We start from the raw sequence: 17,743 nt of genomic DNA on the forward strand, positions 1-17,743 counted from the left end.
GCCACAAAGCCAGTTTTAGTATGGGCAGCATCACTGAAGGCTTTCACCATTTTAAAGTTCGGGGATGGGCTCTCTTTCTGTGACTAGTTCCCTGTGAGTGTAATAACAGCGTGGTCAGATAGTGTAAACAGTGGTATGGTGTCCATTTTAGGAAACGCTCAGCTTCAGTGGAGTGTGTGTGAATGTTAAGAGCTAAGGTAAAAATGTCTCACTTCACCGTCGTTTAACATAACCCAACACCTAGTGAACTCATCAAGAGGTTTTGGATCTCTTGGCTAAAGTGTTGGGTTGAACAGAAAAGATCCAGGTTCAAGCCCCGAGCAGGAGTACCACCTGACTTCACTACAGTTTGTTTTTCAATCAATCAATCAAACTCTTCCTCTTCTTCTTCATGCTTCCAAAGGGAAGCGACCAGAGCACCACCTGCTCAGCAGGGAAAAGAAGACACAAATCACTCCCATTTATTAAGAGTTCTTCAATTCCACTGACATCTTCATCCATAGAGAGGAACTCTTCCATAGAGACGTCATCATCATCATCACTAACGAGGGACAGCAGTCAGGTTTAAAAAGGTTACTGAAGTAAAAATAAAAAATAAAAAACGTTTTTTTTTGTCCTTTTAAAAAAAACGTGAAAAAAACATGGTGATAGAATTCTATCTAAAGTCAGTGTTGCAGCATAGTTGACTGGTTTCTCGTGTGAAGAAGTCTTCTGGGAGCCATCTTGGATTCCAAATCCTGTCCTCTTGAACACAATGTACAAGACAATCTGGAAACCTGTGAACTGAAAGGAAAATATGATATCATGCACAGTATATAGCCTAATTTATTATTTGAATAGCTAAAATAAAACAGACATTTAGATTTTTTAAAAGACATACTTGCTCTGGCTTCCCTGGAGAACTATGACCAAAGAATGAAGGCTAAAGAAAAAAACAAAAATAAAAATAAAAACTGAACGAATTGAAAAGAAGAGAATAGAGAGAAAGGAGTCATTTCTTTTGTCAGACAGATAAAAAAAACAGAAATTTGTAGCATTTATACTCCAAGTCAGATTCCATCTAAATAAATTGAACAATACAACACAGTGTATGTACCTTTTCTTCTAGTTCCTTTATCTGTCTTTTCTGAGCTGCTATCCATTCCTCCAGTTCTTTGATTCTCTGGACATGAAAAACAGGAGGAACAATAAGGTGGAGAACAAGTCAAATCAGATTAGAGAAATGTTTAACATTGCTATACTGTAGCTGAGGAAGGAGAATCTCCCTGGGGAATGGACTGTAGGGTAGCTGAGGAAGGAGAATCTCCCTGAGGAATGGAGTGTAGGGTAGCTGAGGAAGGAGAATCTCCCTGGGGAATGGATGGAGGGTAGCTGAGGAAGGAGAATCTCCCTGGGGAATGGACTGTAGGGTAGCTGAGGAAGGAGAATCTCCCTGGGGAATGGACTGTAGGGTAGCTGAGGAAGGAGAATCTCCCTGGGGAATGGACTGTAGGGTAGCTGAGGAAGGAGAATCTCCCTGGGGAATGGACTGTAGTGTAGCTGAGGAAGGAGAATCTCCCTGGGGAATGGACTGTAGGGTAGCTGAGGAAGGAGAATCTCCCTGGGGAATGGACTGTAGGGTAGCTGAGGAAGGAGAATCTCCCTGGGGAATGGACTGTAGGGTAGCTGAGGAAGGAGAATCTCCCTGGGGAATGGACTGTAGGGTAGCTGAGGAAGGAGATTCTCCCTGGGGAATGGACTGTATGGTAGCTGAGGAAGGAGAATCTCCATGGGGAATGGACTGTAGGGTAGCTGAGGAAGGAGAATCTCCCTGGGGAATGGACTGTAGGGTAGCTGAGGAAGGATAATCTCTCTGGGGAATGAACTGTAGGGTAGCTGAGGAAGGAGAATCTCCCTGGGGAATGGACTGTAGGGTAGCTGAGGAAGGAGAATCTCCCTGGGGAATGGACTGTAGGGTAGCTGAGGAAGGAGAATCTCCCTGGGGAATGGACTGTAGGGTAGCTGAGGAAGGAGAATCTCCCTGGGGAATGGACTGTAGTGTAGCTGAGGAAGGAGAATCTCCCTGGGGAATGGACTGTAGGGTAGCTGAGGAAGGAGAATCTCCCTGGGGAATGGACTGTAGGGTAGCTGAGGAAGGAGAATCTCCCTGGGGAATGGACTGTAGGGTAGCTGAGGAAGGAGAATCTCCCTGGGGAATGGACTGTAGGGTAGCTGAGGAAGGAGAATCTCCCTGGGGAATGGACTGTAGGGTAGCTGAGGAAGGAGAATCTCCCTGGGGAATGGACTGTAGGGTAGCTGAGGAAGGAGAATCTCCCTGGGGAATGGACTGTAGGGTAGCTGAGGAAGGAGATTCTCCCTGGGGAATGGACTGTAGGGTAGCTGAGGAAGGAGAATCTCCCTGGGGAATGGACTGTAGGGTAGCTGAGGAAGGAGAATCTCCCTGGGGAATGGACTGTAGGGTAGCTGAGGAAGGATAATCTCTCTGGGGAATGGACTGTAGGGTAGCTGAGGAAGGAGAATCTCCCTGGGGAATGGACTGTAGGGTAGCTGAGGAAGGAGAATCTCCCTGGGGAATGGACTGTAGGGTAGCTGAGGAAGGAGAATCTCCCTGTAGGGTAGCTGAGGGAGACGGATCTCCCTGGGGAATGTACTGTAGGGTATCTGAGGGAGACGGATCTCCCTGGGGAATGTACTGTAGGGTAGCTGAAGAAGGAGGATCGCCCTGGGGAATGGACTGTAGGGTTCTCTACCAGCTCCATCCTCTACCAGCTCCATCCTCTATCAGTACCAGTTCCATCCTCTACCAGCTCCATCCTCTATCAGTACCAGCTCCATCCTCTATCAGTACCAGCTCTATCCTCTACCAGCTCTATCCTCTACCAGCTCCATCCTCTATCAGTACCAGCTCCATCCTCTACCAGTACCAGCTCCATCCTCTACCAGTACCAGCTCCATCCTCTACCAGTACCAGCTCCATCCTCTATCAGTACCAGCTCCATCCTCTACCAGCTCCATCCTCTACCAGCTCCATCCTCTACCAGCTCCATCCTCTACCAGCTCCATCCTCTACCAGCTCCATCCTCTACCAGCTCCATCCTCTACCAGTACCAGCTACATTCTCTACCAGCTCCATCCTCTACCAGCTCCATCCTCTACCAGTACCAGCTCCATCCTCTACCAGTACCAGCTCCATCCTCTATCAGTACCAGCTCTATCCTCTACCAGCTCCATCCTCTATCAGTACCAGCTCCATCCTCTATCAGTACCAGCTCCATCCTCTACCAGCTCCATCCTCTATCAGTACCAGCTCCATCCTCTACCAGCTCCATCCTCTACCAGCTCCATTCTCTACCAGCTCCATTCTCTACCAGCTCCATCCTCTACCAGTACCATCTCCATCCTCTACCAGCTCCATTCTCTACCAGCTCCATTCTCTACCAGCTCCATTCTCTACCAGCTCCATTCTCTACCAGCTCCATCCTCTACCAGCTCCATCCTCTACCAGCTCCATCCTCTACCAGCTCCATCCTCTACCAGCTCCATCCTCTACCAGTACCAGCTCCATTCTATACCAGCTCCATCCTCTACCAGTACCAGCTCCATCCTCTACCAGCTCCATCCTCTACCAGTACCAGCTCCATTCTCTACCAGCTCCATTCTCTACCAGCTCCATCCTCTACCAGCTCCATCCTCTACCAGCTCCATCCTCTACCAGTAACAGCTCCATCCTCTACCAGCTCCATCCTCTACCAGCTCCATCCTCTACCAGCTCCATCCTCTACCAGCTCCATCCTCTACCAGCTCCATCCTCTACCAGCTCCATCCTCTACCAGCTCCATCCTCTACCAGCTCCATCCTCTACCAGTACCAGCTCCATTCTCTACCAGTACCAGCTCCATTCTCTACCAGCTCCATCCTCTACCAGTACCAGCTCCATCCTCTACCAGTACCAGCTCCATTCTCTACCAGCTCCATCCTCTACCAGTACCAGCTCCATCCTCTACCAGTACCAGCTCCATTCTCTACCAGCTCCATCCTCTACCAGTAACATCTCCATCCTCTACCAGCTCCATCCTCTACCAGCTCCATCCTCTACCAGTAACATCTCCATCCTCTACCAGCTCCATCCTCTACCAGCTCCATCCTCTACCAGCTCCATCCTCTACCAGCTCCATCCTCTACCAGCTCCATCCTCTACCAGCTCCATCCTCTACCAGTACCAGCTCCATTCTCTACCAGCTCCATCCTCTACCAGCTCCATCCTCTACCAGTACCAGCTCCATTCTCTACCAGCTCCATCCTCTACCAGTACCAGCTCCATCCTCTACCAGCTCCATCATCTACCAGTACCAGCTCCATCATCTACCAGTACCAGCTCCATCCTCTACCAGCTCCATCCTCTACCAGTACCAGCTCCATCCTCTACCAGCTCCATCCTCTACCAGCTCCATCCTCTACCAGCTCCATCCTCTACCAGCTCCATCCTCTACCAGCTCCATCCTCTACCAGCTCCATCCTCTACCAGCTCCATCCTCTACCAGTACCAGCTCCATTCTCTACCAGCTCCATCCTCTACCAGTACCAGCTCCATCCTCTACCAGTACCAGCTCCATTCTCTACCAGCTCCATCCTCTACCAGTACCAGCTCCATCCTCTACCAGTACCAGCTCCATTCTCTACCAGCTCCATCCTCTACCAGTAACATCTCCATCCTCTACGAGCTCCATCCTCTACCAGCTCCATCCTCTACCAGCTCCATCCTCTACCAGTAACATCTCCATCCTCTATGAGCTCCATCCTCTACCAGCTCCATCCTCTACCAGCTCCATCCTCTACCAGCTCCATCCTCTACCAGCTCCATCCTCTACCAGCTCCATCCTCTACCAGCTCCATCCTCTACCAGCTCCATCCTCTACCAGCTCCATCCTCTACCAGTACCAGCTCCATTCTCTACCAGCTCCATCCTCTACCAGCTCCATCCTCTACCAGTACCAGCTCCATTCTCTACCAGCTCCATCCTCTACCAGTACCAGCTCCATCCTCTACCAGCTCCATCATCTACCAGTACCAGCTCCATTCTCTTCCATCTCCATCCTCTACCAGTACTAGCTTCATCCTCTACCAGCTCCATCCTCTCACCTGCTGTGAGTGCTGTAGCATGTCCATTCTCTCCCTGAGGATCTGTGAGTCCCTCTCTCTGAGCTCCATCATGACTCCTCTCTTCCACTGCTCCACCGCCCGACGCAGTGTCTCCCTCTCGTCGTCCGACAGCATCTCTGACATCTTGGCCCCCGCATCCTGTTGCAGGGCATCAAACAGCATTGCCTCTAGCTCCAAGATCCTCTGGAGGGAGTGAGGGAGGGATGGAAGGATGGGGAGAGAGGGGAGGGAGGGAGGGAGGGATAGGGAGAGAGGGGAGGGAGGGAGGGATAGGGAGAGAGGGGAGGGAGGGAGGGAAGGATGGGGAGAGAGGGGAGGGAGGGAGGGAAGGATGGGGAGAGAGGGGAAGGAGGGAGGGAGGGAGGGATGGGGAGAGAGGGCAGAGAAAGGAGACAAGGTCGTTGGTGTTACACCTAACGACCACAAGAGGGCACAGCTGCAGCTAGTCAGTGGGTGGACAATGTGATCCACTGGCTCAATGTTTTCCGTAAAAACTTATACACTGAGTATATAAAACATTAAGAACACCTGCTCTTTCCATGACACAGACTGACCAGGTGAATCCAGGTGAAAGCTATGATCCCTTATTGATGTCACCTGTTATATCCACTTCAATCAGTGTAGATGAAGGGGAGGAGACATGTAGATGAAGGGGAGAGACATGTAGATGAAGGGGAGGAGACATGTAGATGAAGGGGAGGGGACATGTAGATGAAGGGGAGGAAACATGTAGATGAAGGGGAGGAGACGGGTTAAACAAGGATTTAAGCCTTGAGACAATTGAGATGATTATGTATGTGTGCCATTCACAATCCAGGTCTCAATTGATTTAAGCAAGACAAAAGATTTAAGTGCCTCTGAACGGGGTATGGTAGTAGGTGCCAGGCGCACCGGTTTGAGTCAAGAACTACAATGCTGCTGGGTTTTTCATGTGTATCAAGAATGGTCCACCGACCCAAAGGACATCTAGCCAACATGACAACTATGGGACGCATTGGGCCAGCATCCCTGGGGAATTCTTCTGACACCTTGCCCCGATGAATCGAGTCTGTCATGAGGACAAAAAGGTGGATGCAACTCAATAGTTGGAAGGTGTTCTTAATGTTTTGTGCACTCATTGTATATTTTCACTTTAGTCATTTAGCAGATATCAATCAAATGTATTTATAAAGCCCTTCTTACATCAGCTGATGTCACAAAGTGCTGTACAGAAACCCAGCCTAAAACCCCCAAACAGAAAGCAATGCAGGTGTAGAAGCACTGATGCTCTTATCCAGAGCGCGATTGTTAGTTTTACAAAAGGCAAGTTTTTTTTTCCTGGAACATTTGGGTCCATTTGAAATGTCTCACCTTGTGAGCCTGAGCCATGGACTGTTTCCTGTAGTCCAACTCCTCATCCAGATAGCCTTTCTGTTTACTGAACACATGCTGCAGAGAACACACAACCTGATCATCCAGCCAACTCCAACTGAAGATTCATACAAAATCATTCATTCATCCACCCATCCATCCATTCATCCATTCATCCATTCATTCATCCATTCATCCATCCATTCATTCATCCATCCACCCATCCATTCATCCATTCATCCATCCATTCATCCATTCATCCATTCATTCATTCATCCATCCATTCACCCATCCATTCATTCATTCATCCATTCATCCATTCATCCATTCATCATTCATTCATCCATTCATCCATTCATCCATCCATCATTCATTCATCCATTCATTCATTCATCCATCCTTCATCCATTCATTCCATCCATTCATCCATTCATCCATCATCCATTCATCCATTCATCCATCCATTCATTCATTCATTCATCCATTCATTCAGTTGTCTGTTAAATACTGTAGGTCAGGCTACAATATATTGCCATTGCCCAATGCATTCAAAGCACATAACACATATTCATGCATCAGCAACATATTAAACATCTTGAGCAACATGCTAAATAAGAAGGGTTAAAAAATAAAATATAGATCAGCCATTTACCTTCTCACTTTCAATGTCCATCCTTTTCTGTGCTAAAGCTGTTTTGGTGACCTCTATATTCTCAAGCCACTGAAAGGAGAAGATAATAAACTGGGATATTCAGCTGGGAATAAAACATTACTTTATCTCATTAACTCAATGATGCAAAGCCTACTGTACGACAGGGATTCAAAGACAAGGCTGGCATTCAAACAAACAAAGATTCAAAAACAGCCTTTTGAAATGTAAGTTGCTGAGAATATAACTACCCTCTCTGCTAGCGTTAAGACGGTCCTGGCGTGAATGGCCACCACCTGCTCCTCGTTGGATAGGTTCTGGGTGGTACATGGCACATAAGGAGAACACAACACTCAGACACTCAGTATCAACAAGCAGACAGCAGATCCATCACTGAGACACTCAGTATCAAGCAGACATCAGATCCATCAACAGTCAGCATCAAGCAGACATCAGATCCATCAACATTCAGCATCAAGCAGACATCAGAGCCATCAACAGTCAGCATCAAGCAGACATCAGATCCATCACTGAGACACTCAGTATCGAGCAGACAGCAGATCCATCAACACTGAGATACTCAGCATCAAGCAGACATCAGATCCATCAACAGTCAGCATCAAGCAGACATCAGAACCATCAACATTCAGCATCAAGCAGACATCAGGTCCATCAACAGTCAGCATGAAGCAGACATCAGAACCATCAACAGTCAGCATCAAGCAGACAGCAGATCCATCAACACTGAGTCAGTATCAACAGACATAGATCCATCAACACACATGCATCAAAGACACATAACACAGTCATGCATCAAGCAGACATCAGATTATCAACACTGAGACACTCAAATCAAGCAGACATCAGATCCAAACTCAAGACATCAATACAGATCAGACAGCAGATCCATCAACACTGAGACACTCATTTTACCATCAACATTCAGCATCAAGCAGACATCATGTCCATCAACTTTTTCAGCATGCTAAAGACATCAGGTCCATCAACATTCAGCATCAAGCAGACATCAAATCCATCAACACTCAGACACTCAGTATCAAGCAGACAGCAGATCCATCAACACTGAGATACTCAGTATCAAGCAGACATCAGATCCATCAACAATGAGCAAACTCAGTATCAAGCAGACATCAGATCCATCAACACAGAGACACTCAGTATTCAACACAGATCCATCAACATTCAGCATCAAGCAGACAGCAGATCCATCAACATGTAAGTTGCTGAGAATATCAACAGACAGCAGATCCATCGATCCATCAACAGAGATACTCAGTATGAGACATCAGATCCATCAACACTGAGATCCTCAGTATGGACAGCAGATCCATCAACACTGAGACACTCAGTATCAAGCAGACAGCAGATCCATCAACACTGAGATACTCAGTATCAAGCAGACATCAGATCCATCAACACAGAGACACTCAGTATCAAGCAGACATCAGATCCATCAACACTGAGATACTCAGTATCAAGCAGACATCAGATCCATCAACACTGAGACACTCAGTATCAAGCAGACAGCAGATCCATCAACACAGAGGAGACAGATAGACAGAGCAATGAGTCCAGTGAGGGTGGAGCGGATCCGACTGCGGCAGACATACATGAACATACATGTAGATAGGAAATGAACATACACTTACGGCATTATCCCCCAGTATATCTAGCTTTTTCATTAGCTCTGTGATGATAATGTCCTGCCAGGGAGGAGAGACAAGAACATCAGGTTAAACTTCAAATCAACTCCTTAACACTCCCCTGAGACCAAAGGTATTTAAACTCTGACCCTACGAGGACAACTACTGGTTGTCTGTTCTACCTGATCTTTAATATCACCCACCTGGTGTCCCAGGTCTAAATCAGGCCCTGATCATTAATATCACCCCATCTGGTGTCCCAGGTCTAAATCAGGCCCTGATAATTAATATCACCCACCTGGTGTCCCAGGTCTAAATCAGGCCCTGATCATTAATATCACCCCACCTGGTGTCCCAGGTCTAAATCAGGCCCTGATCATTAATATCACCCATCTGGTGTCCCAGGTCTAAACTGGGCCCTGATCATTAATATCACCCATCTGGTGTCCCAGGTCTAAACTGGGCCCTGATCATTAATATCACCCATCTGGTGTCCCAGGTCTAAATCAGGCCCTGATTAGAAGGGAACAATGAAGAAATGCAGTGGAACTGGCTTTGAGGTCAAGATTTGAATTTGAGGCCCCTAGACACTCTCCTAGCCCCTAGCTCCTAGCACCTTTTATATGATATTATTATTATAGATATAGACTCACTCTGACTCCCTCGGCCTCACAGTATACCTGCAGTGGACTGATACCTTCACAGAAGTATAATATATATATATATAGATATGATATTATTATTATAGACTCACTGTGACTCCCTCGGCCTCACAGTCCACCTGCAGTGGACTGATGCCTTCACTGAAGTATAATATATATATATATTATATATATATATATATATATATAGATATGATATTATTATTATAGACTCACTGTGACTCCCTCGGCCTCACAGTACACCTGCAGTGGACTGATGCCTTCACAGAAGTGGATGTTGTGGAAGTTGATTCCTGGAGATCTCCTCTCCCTCTCCTGGATGGTGATAGATGACATTATTACTAGATGGCCCATCTTGGAGACCATGGGCATGTAAAACTAGCCTGCAACTCTTTCATTAGCTAAAGTATGTACGAGTACAGCTAAAACTGACAATACATTTCCAAAAACGTGAATATCATTAAGATTAAACATTTTTCTGTCCAATCGTTTACAAGGTCCAGTGAAACCTGATAGAGATTGGAGAGGATGAAGCTTGGGGGCGGCGCCCGAGAAAGAGGATTGGGATTGGGGGCGGCCCCCGAGAAAGAGGATTGGGCTAGGGGGAGGCACCCGAGAAAGAGGATTGGGCTAGGGGGCGGCGCCCGAGAAAGAGGATGGGGCTAGGGGGAGGCGCCCGAAAAAGAGGATTGGGCTAGGGGGCGGCGCCCGAGAAAGAGGATGGGGCTAGGGGGAGGCGCCCGAAAAAGAGGATTGGGCTAAAAAGAGGATTGGGCTAGGGCGGCGCCCGAGAAAGGATGGGGCTAGAAAGGGGGGCGCCCGAAAAGAGGATTGGGCTAGGGGCGGCGCCCGAGAAAGAGGATGGGTTAGGGTGCGGCGCCCGAGAAAAGGATTGGATTGCGGCGCCCGAGAGAGGATTGGGCTCGAAAGGTGCGGCGCCCGAGAAAGAGGATTCTACGGGCGGCCTGAGAAAGAGGATTGGGCTAGGGGCGGCGCCCGAGAAAGAGGATTGGGCTACGGGCGGCGCCCGAGAAAGAGGATTGGGCTAGGGGCGGCGCCCGAGAAAGAGGATTGGGCTAGGGCGGCCCGAGAAAGAGGATTGGGCTACGGGGCGGCGCCCGAGAAAGAGGATTGGGCACGGGCGGCGCCCGAGAAAGAGGATGGGCTAGGGGCGGCGCCCGAGAAAGAGGATTGGGCTAGGGGCGGCGCCCGAGAAAGATTGGGCTACGGGGCGGCGCCCGAGAAAGAGGATTGGGCTACGGGGCGGCGCCCGAAAAAGAGGATTGGGCTAGGGGGCGGCGCCCGAGAAAGTGGATGGGTCTAGGGTGCGGCGCCCGAGAAAGAGGATTGGGCTAGGGAGGCGCCCGAGAAAGAGGATTGGGCTACGAGAAAGAGGATTGGGCGGCGCGGCCCGAGAAAGAGGAAGGGGCGGCGCCCGAGAAAGAGGATTGGGCTAGGGGGCGGCGCCCGAGAAAGAGGATTGGGCTAGGGGGCGGCGCCCGAGAAAGAGGATGGGGCTAGGGGGAGGCGCCCGAGAAAGAGGATGGGTCTAGGGGGAGGCGCCCGAGAAAGAGGATGGGTCTAGGGTGCGGCGCCCGAGAAAGAGGATTGGGCTACGGGGGCGGCGCCCGAGAAAGAGGATGGGTCTAGGGTGCGGCGCCCGAGAAAGAGGATTGGGCTAGGGGGCGGCGCCCGAGAAAGAGGATTGGGCTAGGGAGGCGCCCGAGAAAGAGGATTGGGCTACGGGGCGGCGCCCGAGAAAGAGGATTGGGCTAGGGAGGCGCCCGAGAAAGAGGATTGGGTCTAGGGGGCGGCGCCCGAGAAAGAGGATTGGGCTAGGGGGCGGCGCCCGAGAAAGAGGATTGGGCTACGGGGCGGCGCCCGAGAAAGAGGATTGGGCTACGGGGCGGCGCCCGAGAAAGAGGATTGGGCTACGGGGGCGGCGCCCGAGAAAGAGGATTGGGCTAGGGGGCGGCGCCCGAGAAAGAGGATTGGGCTACGGGGGCGGCGCCCGAGAAAGAGGATTGGGCTAGGGGGAGGCGCCCGAGAAAGAGGATTGGGCTAGGGGCGGCGCCCGAGAAAGAGGATTGGGCTACGAGAAAGAGGGGCGGCGCCCGAGAAAGAGGATGGGTCTAGGGGCGGCGCCCGAGAAAGAGGATTGGGCTAGGGGCGGCGCCCGAGAAAGAGGATTGGGCTAGGGGAGGCGCCCGAGAAAGAGGATTGGGCTAGGGGCGGCGCCCGAGAAGAGGATTGGGCTAGGGGGGCGCCCGAGAAAGAGGATTGGTCTAGGGGCGGCGCCCGAGAAAGAGGATTGGTCTAGGGGCGGCGCCCGAGAAAGAGGATTGGTCTAGGGGCGGCGCCCGAGAAAGAGGATTGGGCTACGGGCGGCGCCCGAGAAAGAGGATTGGTCTAGGGGGCGGCGCCCGAGAAAGAGGATTGGTCTAGGGGGCGGCGCCCGAGAAAGAGGATTGGGCTACGGGGCGGCGCCCGAGAAAGAGGATTGGTCTAGGGGGCGGCGCCCGAGAAAGAGGATTGGTCTAGGGGGCGGCGCCCGAGAAAGAGGATTGGTCTAGGGGTCAAATGGCTCTTACTTCAAGTTCAAGGATCCGGAACTCCAGGAGTTCATTTTGGTCTCTGGCGTCCTGAAATTCGTTTTTTAAACGTGACTCCTCTGTTTCCATGTGCTTGATCTGTTAAGAGACAGAAAAACACTGGGGAAATGTAATCACATGTTCCCAATCACACCTGGATTACATTACTTCAGGTAAATATCATGGACAATAGTTTTATACCTTCTCTATAAGTTCTTGATTTCTTTGATATAGGGCTTGTTTCTCCTCGATCCACTTCATATCCTAAAAAAACACACAGGAAATCAGTGACAAAGAACTCTGTGTGTGTGCGTGCGTGCGTGCGTGCGTGCGTGTGTGTAATCCAGTCACCTGTCCTTGCTGGGACAGAACACACTCCAGGTCCTGTATTCTGGTTTGGTAGAGAATAAGCTCTGCTTGCAACTGTTCTCTTGTCTGTGGAGTGAAGAGAAAAACATTCACTGGTTATATACAATGATAATAAACGCTAGTAGAATATGTTTCTCTACCTCTTTCAGTCTCTATGGCAGCATTCTTTCTCTACCTGGTTCAGTCTCTACCTGGTTCAGACTCTACCTGGTTCAGACACTACCTGGTTCAGACACTACCTGGTTCAGTTTTTACCTGGTTCAGTCTCTTTGGCGGCATTCTGTCTCTACCTGGTTCAGTCTCTACCTGGTTCGGTCTCTACCTGGTTCGGTCTCTACCTGGTTCGGTCTCTACCTGGTTCGGTCTCTACCTGGTTCGGTCTCTATGGCAGCATTCTGTCTCTACCTGGTTCAGTCTCTACCTGGTTCAGTCTCTATGGCAGCATTCTGGATCTACCTGGTTCAGTCTCTACCTGATTCAGTCTCTACCTGGTTCAGTCTCTACCTGGTTCAGTCTCTACCTGGTTCAGTTTTTACCTGGTTCAGTCTCTATGTTAGCATTATGTCTCTACCTGGTTCAGTCTCTACCTGGTTCAGTCTCTACCTGGTTCGGTCTCTACCTGGTTCGGTCTCTACCTGGTCCGGTCTCTATGGCAGCATTCTGTCTCTACCTGGTTCCGTCTCTACCTGGTTCAGTCTCTATGGCAGCATTCTGGATCTACCTGGTTCAGTCTCTACCTGGTTCAGTCTCTACCTGGTTCAGTCTCTACCTGGTTCAGTTTTTACCTGGTTCAGTCTCTGTTAGCATTATGTCTCTACCTGGTTCAGTCTCTACCTGGTTCAGTCTCTACCTGGTTCAGTCTCTACCTGGTTCAGTCTCTACCTGGTTCAGTCTCTACCTGGTCCGGTCTCTATGGCAGCATTCTGTCTCTACCTGGTTCCGTCTCTACCTGGTTCAGTCTCTATGGCAGCATTCTGGATCTACCTGGTTCAGTCTACCTGGTTCAGTCTCTACCTGGTTCAGTCTCTACCTGGTTCAGTTTTTACCTGGTTCAGTCTCTATGTTAGCATTATGTCTCTACCTGGTTCAGTCTCTATGTCAGCATTCTGGCTCTACCTGGTTCAGTCTCTATGGCAGCATTATGTCTCTACCTGGTGCAGTCTCTACCTGGTTCAGTCTCTACCTGGTTCAGTCTCTACCTGGTTCAGTCTCTACCTGGTTCAGCATTCTACCTGGTTCAGTCTACCTGGTTCAGTCTCTACCTGGTTCAGACTCTACCTGGTTCAGACTCTACCTGGTTCAGACTCTACCTGGTTTAGTCTCTAACTGGTTCAGTCTCTAACTGGTTCAGTCTCTATGACAGCATTCTGGCTCTACCTGGTCAGTCTCTACCTGGTTCAGTCTCTACCTGGTTCAGACTCTACCTGGTTCAGTTTTTACCTGGTTCAGTCTCTGTGTCGGCATTCTGGCTCTACCTGGTCAGTCTCTACCTGGTTCAGTCTCTAACTGGTTCAGTCTCTACCTGGTCAGTCTCTACCTGGTCAGTCTCTAGGGCAGCATTTTGGTTTGAGACTTGCGTGCTTAACTCACATTTTCTCTCACGGACGTCAATGCATGATTTATGTGAATGTCTGGGCTGAATCAGGCCTGGGAGGAGTCCTACTTATGATGGACAGGTGAATACGACTATACCCCAATACCTCCAGTGGAATAGTGGTCTGAAATACATTACTGCCCAGTGAATGAAATACATGTTTTGATAATGGCATCATAATAGAGCACCTCTTACCTTGACTTCCTTCTCTGCATCAAACGTGCCCCCCACCTGCTCCTGTAGAAGTGCATAGGCTCTCTGAAGAGCCTGGTACTCCATGGTCAACTGATGAAACCTCATCTCTGTCTCCTCCCTGATCATACCCTACAGGTAGACAGATGGGCAGACAGAAAGACAGGTAGACAGATGGGCAGACAGAAAGACAGGTAGACAGATGGGCAGACAGAAAGACAGGTAGACAGATGGGCAGACAGAAAGACAGGTAGACAGATGGGCAGACAGATGGGCAGACAGACAGACAGACGGGCAGACAGACAGACAGACAGACGGGCGGACAGACGGACGGGCAGACAGACAGACAGACAGACAGACAGACAGACAGACAGACAGACAGACAGACAGACAGACAGACAGACAGACAGACAGACAGTGAGGGAGGTCAGAGGTCGCTGTCCCTCCCCATGGTTATTATAACACAATATCAGAAACAACAGATGACATTAGAAACAGGCAATATGTCTGCTTCTCGGTAAACGTTGCGTTGCATATTTACACTTCTGTAATTGACTGCTGTATATCAAGAATGGAAACACACTTCCACATTCATTCATAGTTCTGATACAAACCAAATGTCGAAACGTCAAGCTTTCATCAGGGAGCAATCAGACGAGAAAACATACATATATCTCTCTCTCCCTCCTCTCTCTTTCTCTCTGTCTTGACGTTCTCAGAAACTCTCTCTCTGTCTTGATCGTTCTCTCTTTCCTCTCCTCTCTCTCGATCACACTCTTTCTCTCTGTCTTGATCGTTCTCTCTTTCCTCTCTCTCTCTCTCTCTCGATCACACTCTTTCTCTGTCTTGACTCCTCTCCTCTCTCTCGATCACACTCTTTCTCTCTGTCTTGATCGTTCTCTCTTTCCTCTCTCTCTCTCTCTCTTGATCGTTCTCTCTTTCCTCTCTCCCTCTCTCTCGATCACACTCTTTCTCTGTCTTGATCGTTCTCTCTTTCCTCTCTCTCTCTCTCTCTCTTGATCGTTCTCTCTTTCCTCTCTCTCTCTCTCTCTTGATCGTTCTCTCTTTCCTCTCTCCCTCTCTCTCTTGATCGTTCTCTCTTTCTTCTCTCCCTCTCTCTCTTGATCGTTCTCTCTTTCCTCTCTCTCTCTCTCGATCACACTCTTTCTCTCTGTCTTGATCGTTCTCTCTTTCCTCTCTCCCTCTCTCTCGATCACACTCTTTCTCTGTCTTGATCGTTCTCTCTTTCCTCTCTCTCTCTCTCTCTTGATCTCACTTTCTCTTCTCTCTCTGTCAGACTCTTGATCGTTCCTCTTTAAACACTCAAGCAGAACTCTCTCTCTTGGTCTTACTCTTTCCCCCGGGTCATCTCTCTTGAGCACGGTGTCCTGTCTGTGTGGAAGGAGATGGAGTTCTCTCTTTCTCTCTCTCTCTCTCTCTCTTGATCGTTCTCTCTTTCCCCTCTCAAAGAACACTCTTTCTCTCTCTTGATCGTTCTCTCTTTTTCTCCCGGCCTGATGGCCTTCTTCCCTCCCTATGCTGCCCTGCCGTCTCGATCACACTCTCTCTCTGTCTTGATCGTTCTCTCTTACATCACCATTCCATAGAAGATGAAGGAAAATGTTGTTTGTCATGTGCTGAATACACAGGCCTATAAAACACCTAATATTAAACAGTACTATCCTCAGAGACACCTAATATTCTCTCTTGAGTTCTCTCTTTCCTCTATCTCTCAGAGACACTCTTTCTCTGTCTTAATCGTTAAACAGTACTATCCTCAGAGACATCTTTTAATATTAAACAGTACTTTCCTCTCTTTCTTGATCACCTCCCTAATATTAAACAGTACTATCCTCATAGACACCTAATATTAGCAGAACAGTCTTACCTCCCCGGGTCATCGTCTGGTATCCTGGAAGGAGAGACACCTAATATTAAACTCTACTATCCTCAAAGACACCTAATATTAAACAGTACTATCCTCTATGCTGACACCTAATATCAAACAGTACTATCCTCATCAGACACCTAGAAGATAGGAAAATGTTGTTTGTCAGTACTATCCTCATATAAAACACCTAATATTAAACAGTACTATCCTCAGAGACACCTAATATTAAACAGTACTATCCTCATAGACACCTAATATTAAACAGTACTATCCTCATAGACACCTAATATTAAACAGTACTATCCTCATAGACACCTAATATTAAACAGTACTATCCTCAGAGACACCTAATATTAAACAGTACTATCCTCATAGACACCTAATATTAAACAGTACTATCCTCATAGACACCTAATATTAAACAGTACTATCCTCATAGACACCTAATATTAAACAGTACTATCCTCATAGACACCTAATATTAAACAGTACTATCCTCATAGACACCTAATATTAAACAGTACTATCCTCAGAGACACCTAATATTAAACAGTACTATCCTCATAGACACCTAATATTAAACAGTACTATCCTCATAGACACCTAATATTAAACAGTACTATCCTCATAGACACCTAATATTAAACAGTACTATCCTCATAGACACCTAATATTAAACAGTACTATCCTCATAGACACCTAATATTAAACAGTACTATCCTCATAGACACCTAATATTAAACAGTACTATCCTCATAGACACCTAATATTAAACAGTACTATTCTCATAGACACCTAATATTAAACAGTACTATCCTCAGAGACACCTAATATTAAACAGTACTATCCTCATAGACACCTAATATTAAACAGTACTATCCTTATAGACACCTAATATTAAACAGTACTATCCTCATAGACACCTAATATTAAACAGTACTATCCTCATAGACACCTAATATTAAACAGTACTATCCTCATAGACACCTAATATTAAACATTACTATCCTCATAGACACCTAATATCAAACAGTACTATCCTCATAGACACTAAAGATGCAGATATTGTCCCTCCTTTGAGGCTGAGAGACTGATGATACATTCCAAATGGTACCCTATTCCTTTTGTAGTGCACTACTTTTCACCAGGGCCCACCATATGTCTCTGGACAAAAGTAGTGCACTACTATATATAGGGAAAGTGTGAGAGTACGACACACAAGGACATTTCCATATCAGAGTCTGGGGAGGAGTTGCATCAAGCTAAGATTATATTGATATAAGTTTAGATTAGTTGTTGTTTCTATCAAACTAAGATTATATTGATATACGGTTAGATTAGTTGTTGTTTCTATCAAACTAAGATTATATTGATATAAGGTCAGATTAGTTGTTGTTTCTATCAAACTAAGATTATATTGATATAAAGTCAGATTAGTTGTTGTTTCTATCAAACTAAGATTATATTGATATAAGATTAGATTAGTTGTTGTTTCTATCAAACTAAGATTATATTGATATAAGGTCAGATTAGTTGTTGTTTCTATCAAACTAAGATTATATTGATATAAGATTAGATTAGTTGTTGTTTCTATCAAACTAAGATTATATTGATATAAGGT

The 17,743-nt window shown here is 47.6% G+C and overlaps 1 protein-coding gene across 1 annotated transcript in view; it reads right to left on the minus strand.

The window, feature by feature from the left end:
* Nucleotides 1-360: 360 nt before the first annotated feature.
* The window catches only part of LOC124027344 (janus kinase and microtubule-interacting protein 3-like), a 30,826-nt gene continuing 13,443 nt past the window's right edge, over nt 361-17,743 (minus strand). The window contains exons 5-18 of the mRNA XM_046339793.1: nt 14,235-14,363; nt 12,428-12,511; nt 12,278-12,340; nt 12,077-12,175; nt 9,702-9,800; nt 8,830-8,883; nt 7,411-7,476; nt 7,163-7,231; nt 6,511-6,588; nt 5,140-5,343; nt 1,097-1,162; nt 881-922; nt 604-783; nt 361-423 (exon numbers count right to left, since the gene is read on the minus strand). Coding sequence (XP_046195749.1) covers nt 361-423; nt 604-783; nt 881-922; nt 1,097-1,162; nt 5,140-5,343; nt 6,511-6,588; nt 7,163-7,231; nt 7,411-7,476; nt 8,830-8,883; nt 9,702-9,800; nt 12,077-12,175; nt 12,278-12,340; nt 12,428-12,511; nt 14,235-14,363 — 1,296 coding nt within the window. The remainder of the gene's footprint in view (nt 424-603; nt 784-880; nt 923-1,096; nt 1,163-5,139; nt 5,344-6,510; nt 6,589-7,162; nt 7,232-7,410; nt 7,477-8,829; nt 8,884-9,701; nt 9,801-12,076; nt 12,176-12,277; nt 12,341-12,427; nt 12,512-14,234; nt 14,364-17,743) is intronic.

This window comes from Oncorhynchus gorbuscha, unplaced genomic scaffold (genome assembly GCF_021184085.1).
Source record: "Oncorhynchus gorbuscha isolate QuinsamMale2020 ecotype Even-year unplaced genomic scaffold, OgorEven_v1.0 Un_scaffold_3115, whole genome shotgun sequence".
Lineage (NCBI taxonomy): Eukaryota > Metazoa > Chordata > Actinopteri > Salmoniformes > Salmonidae > Oncorhynchus > Oncorhynchus gorbuscha.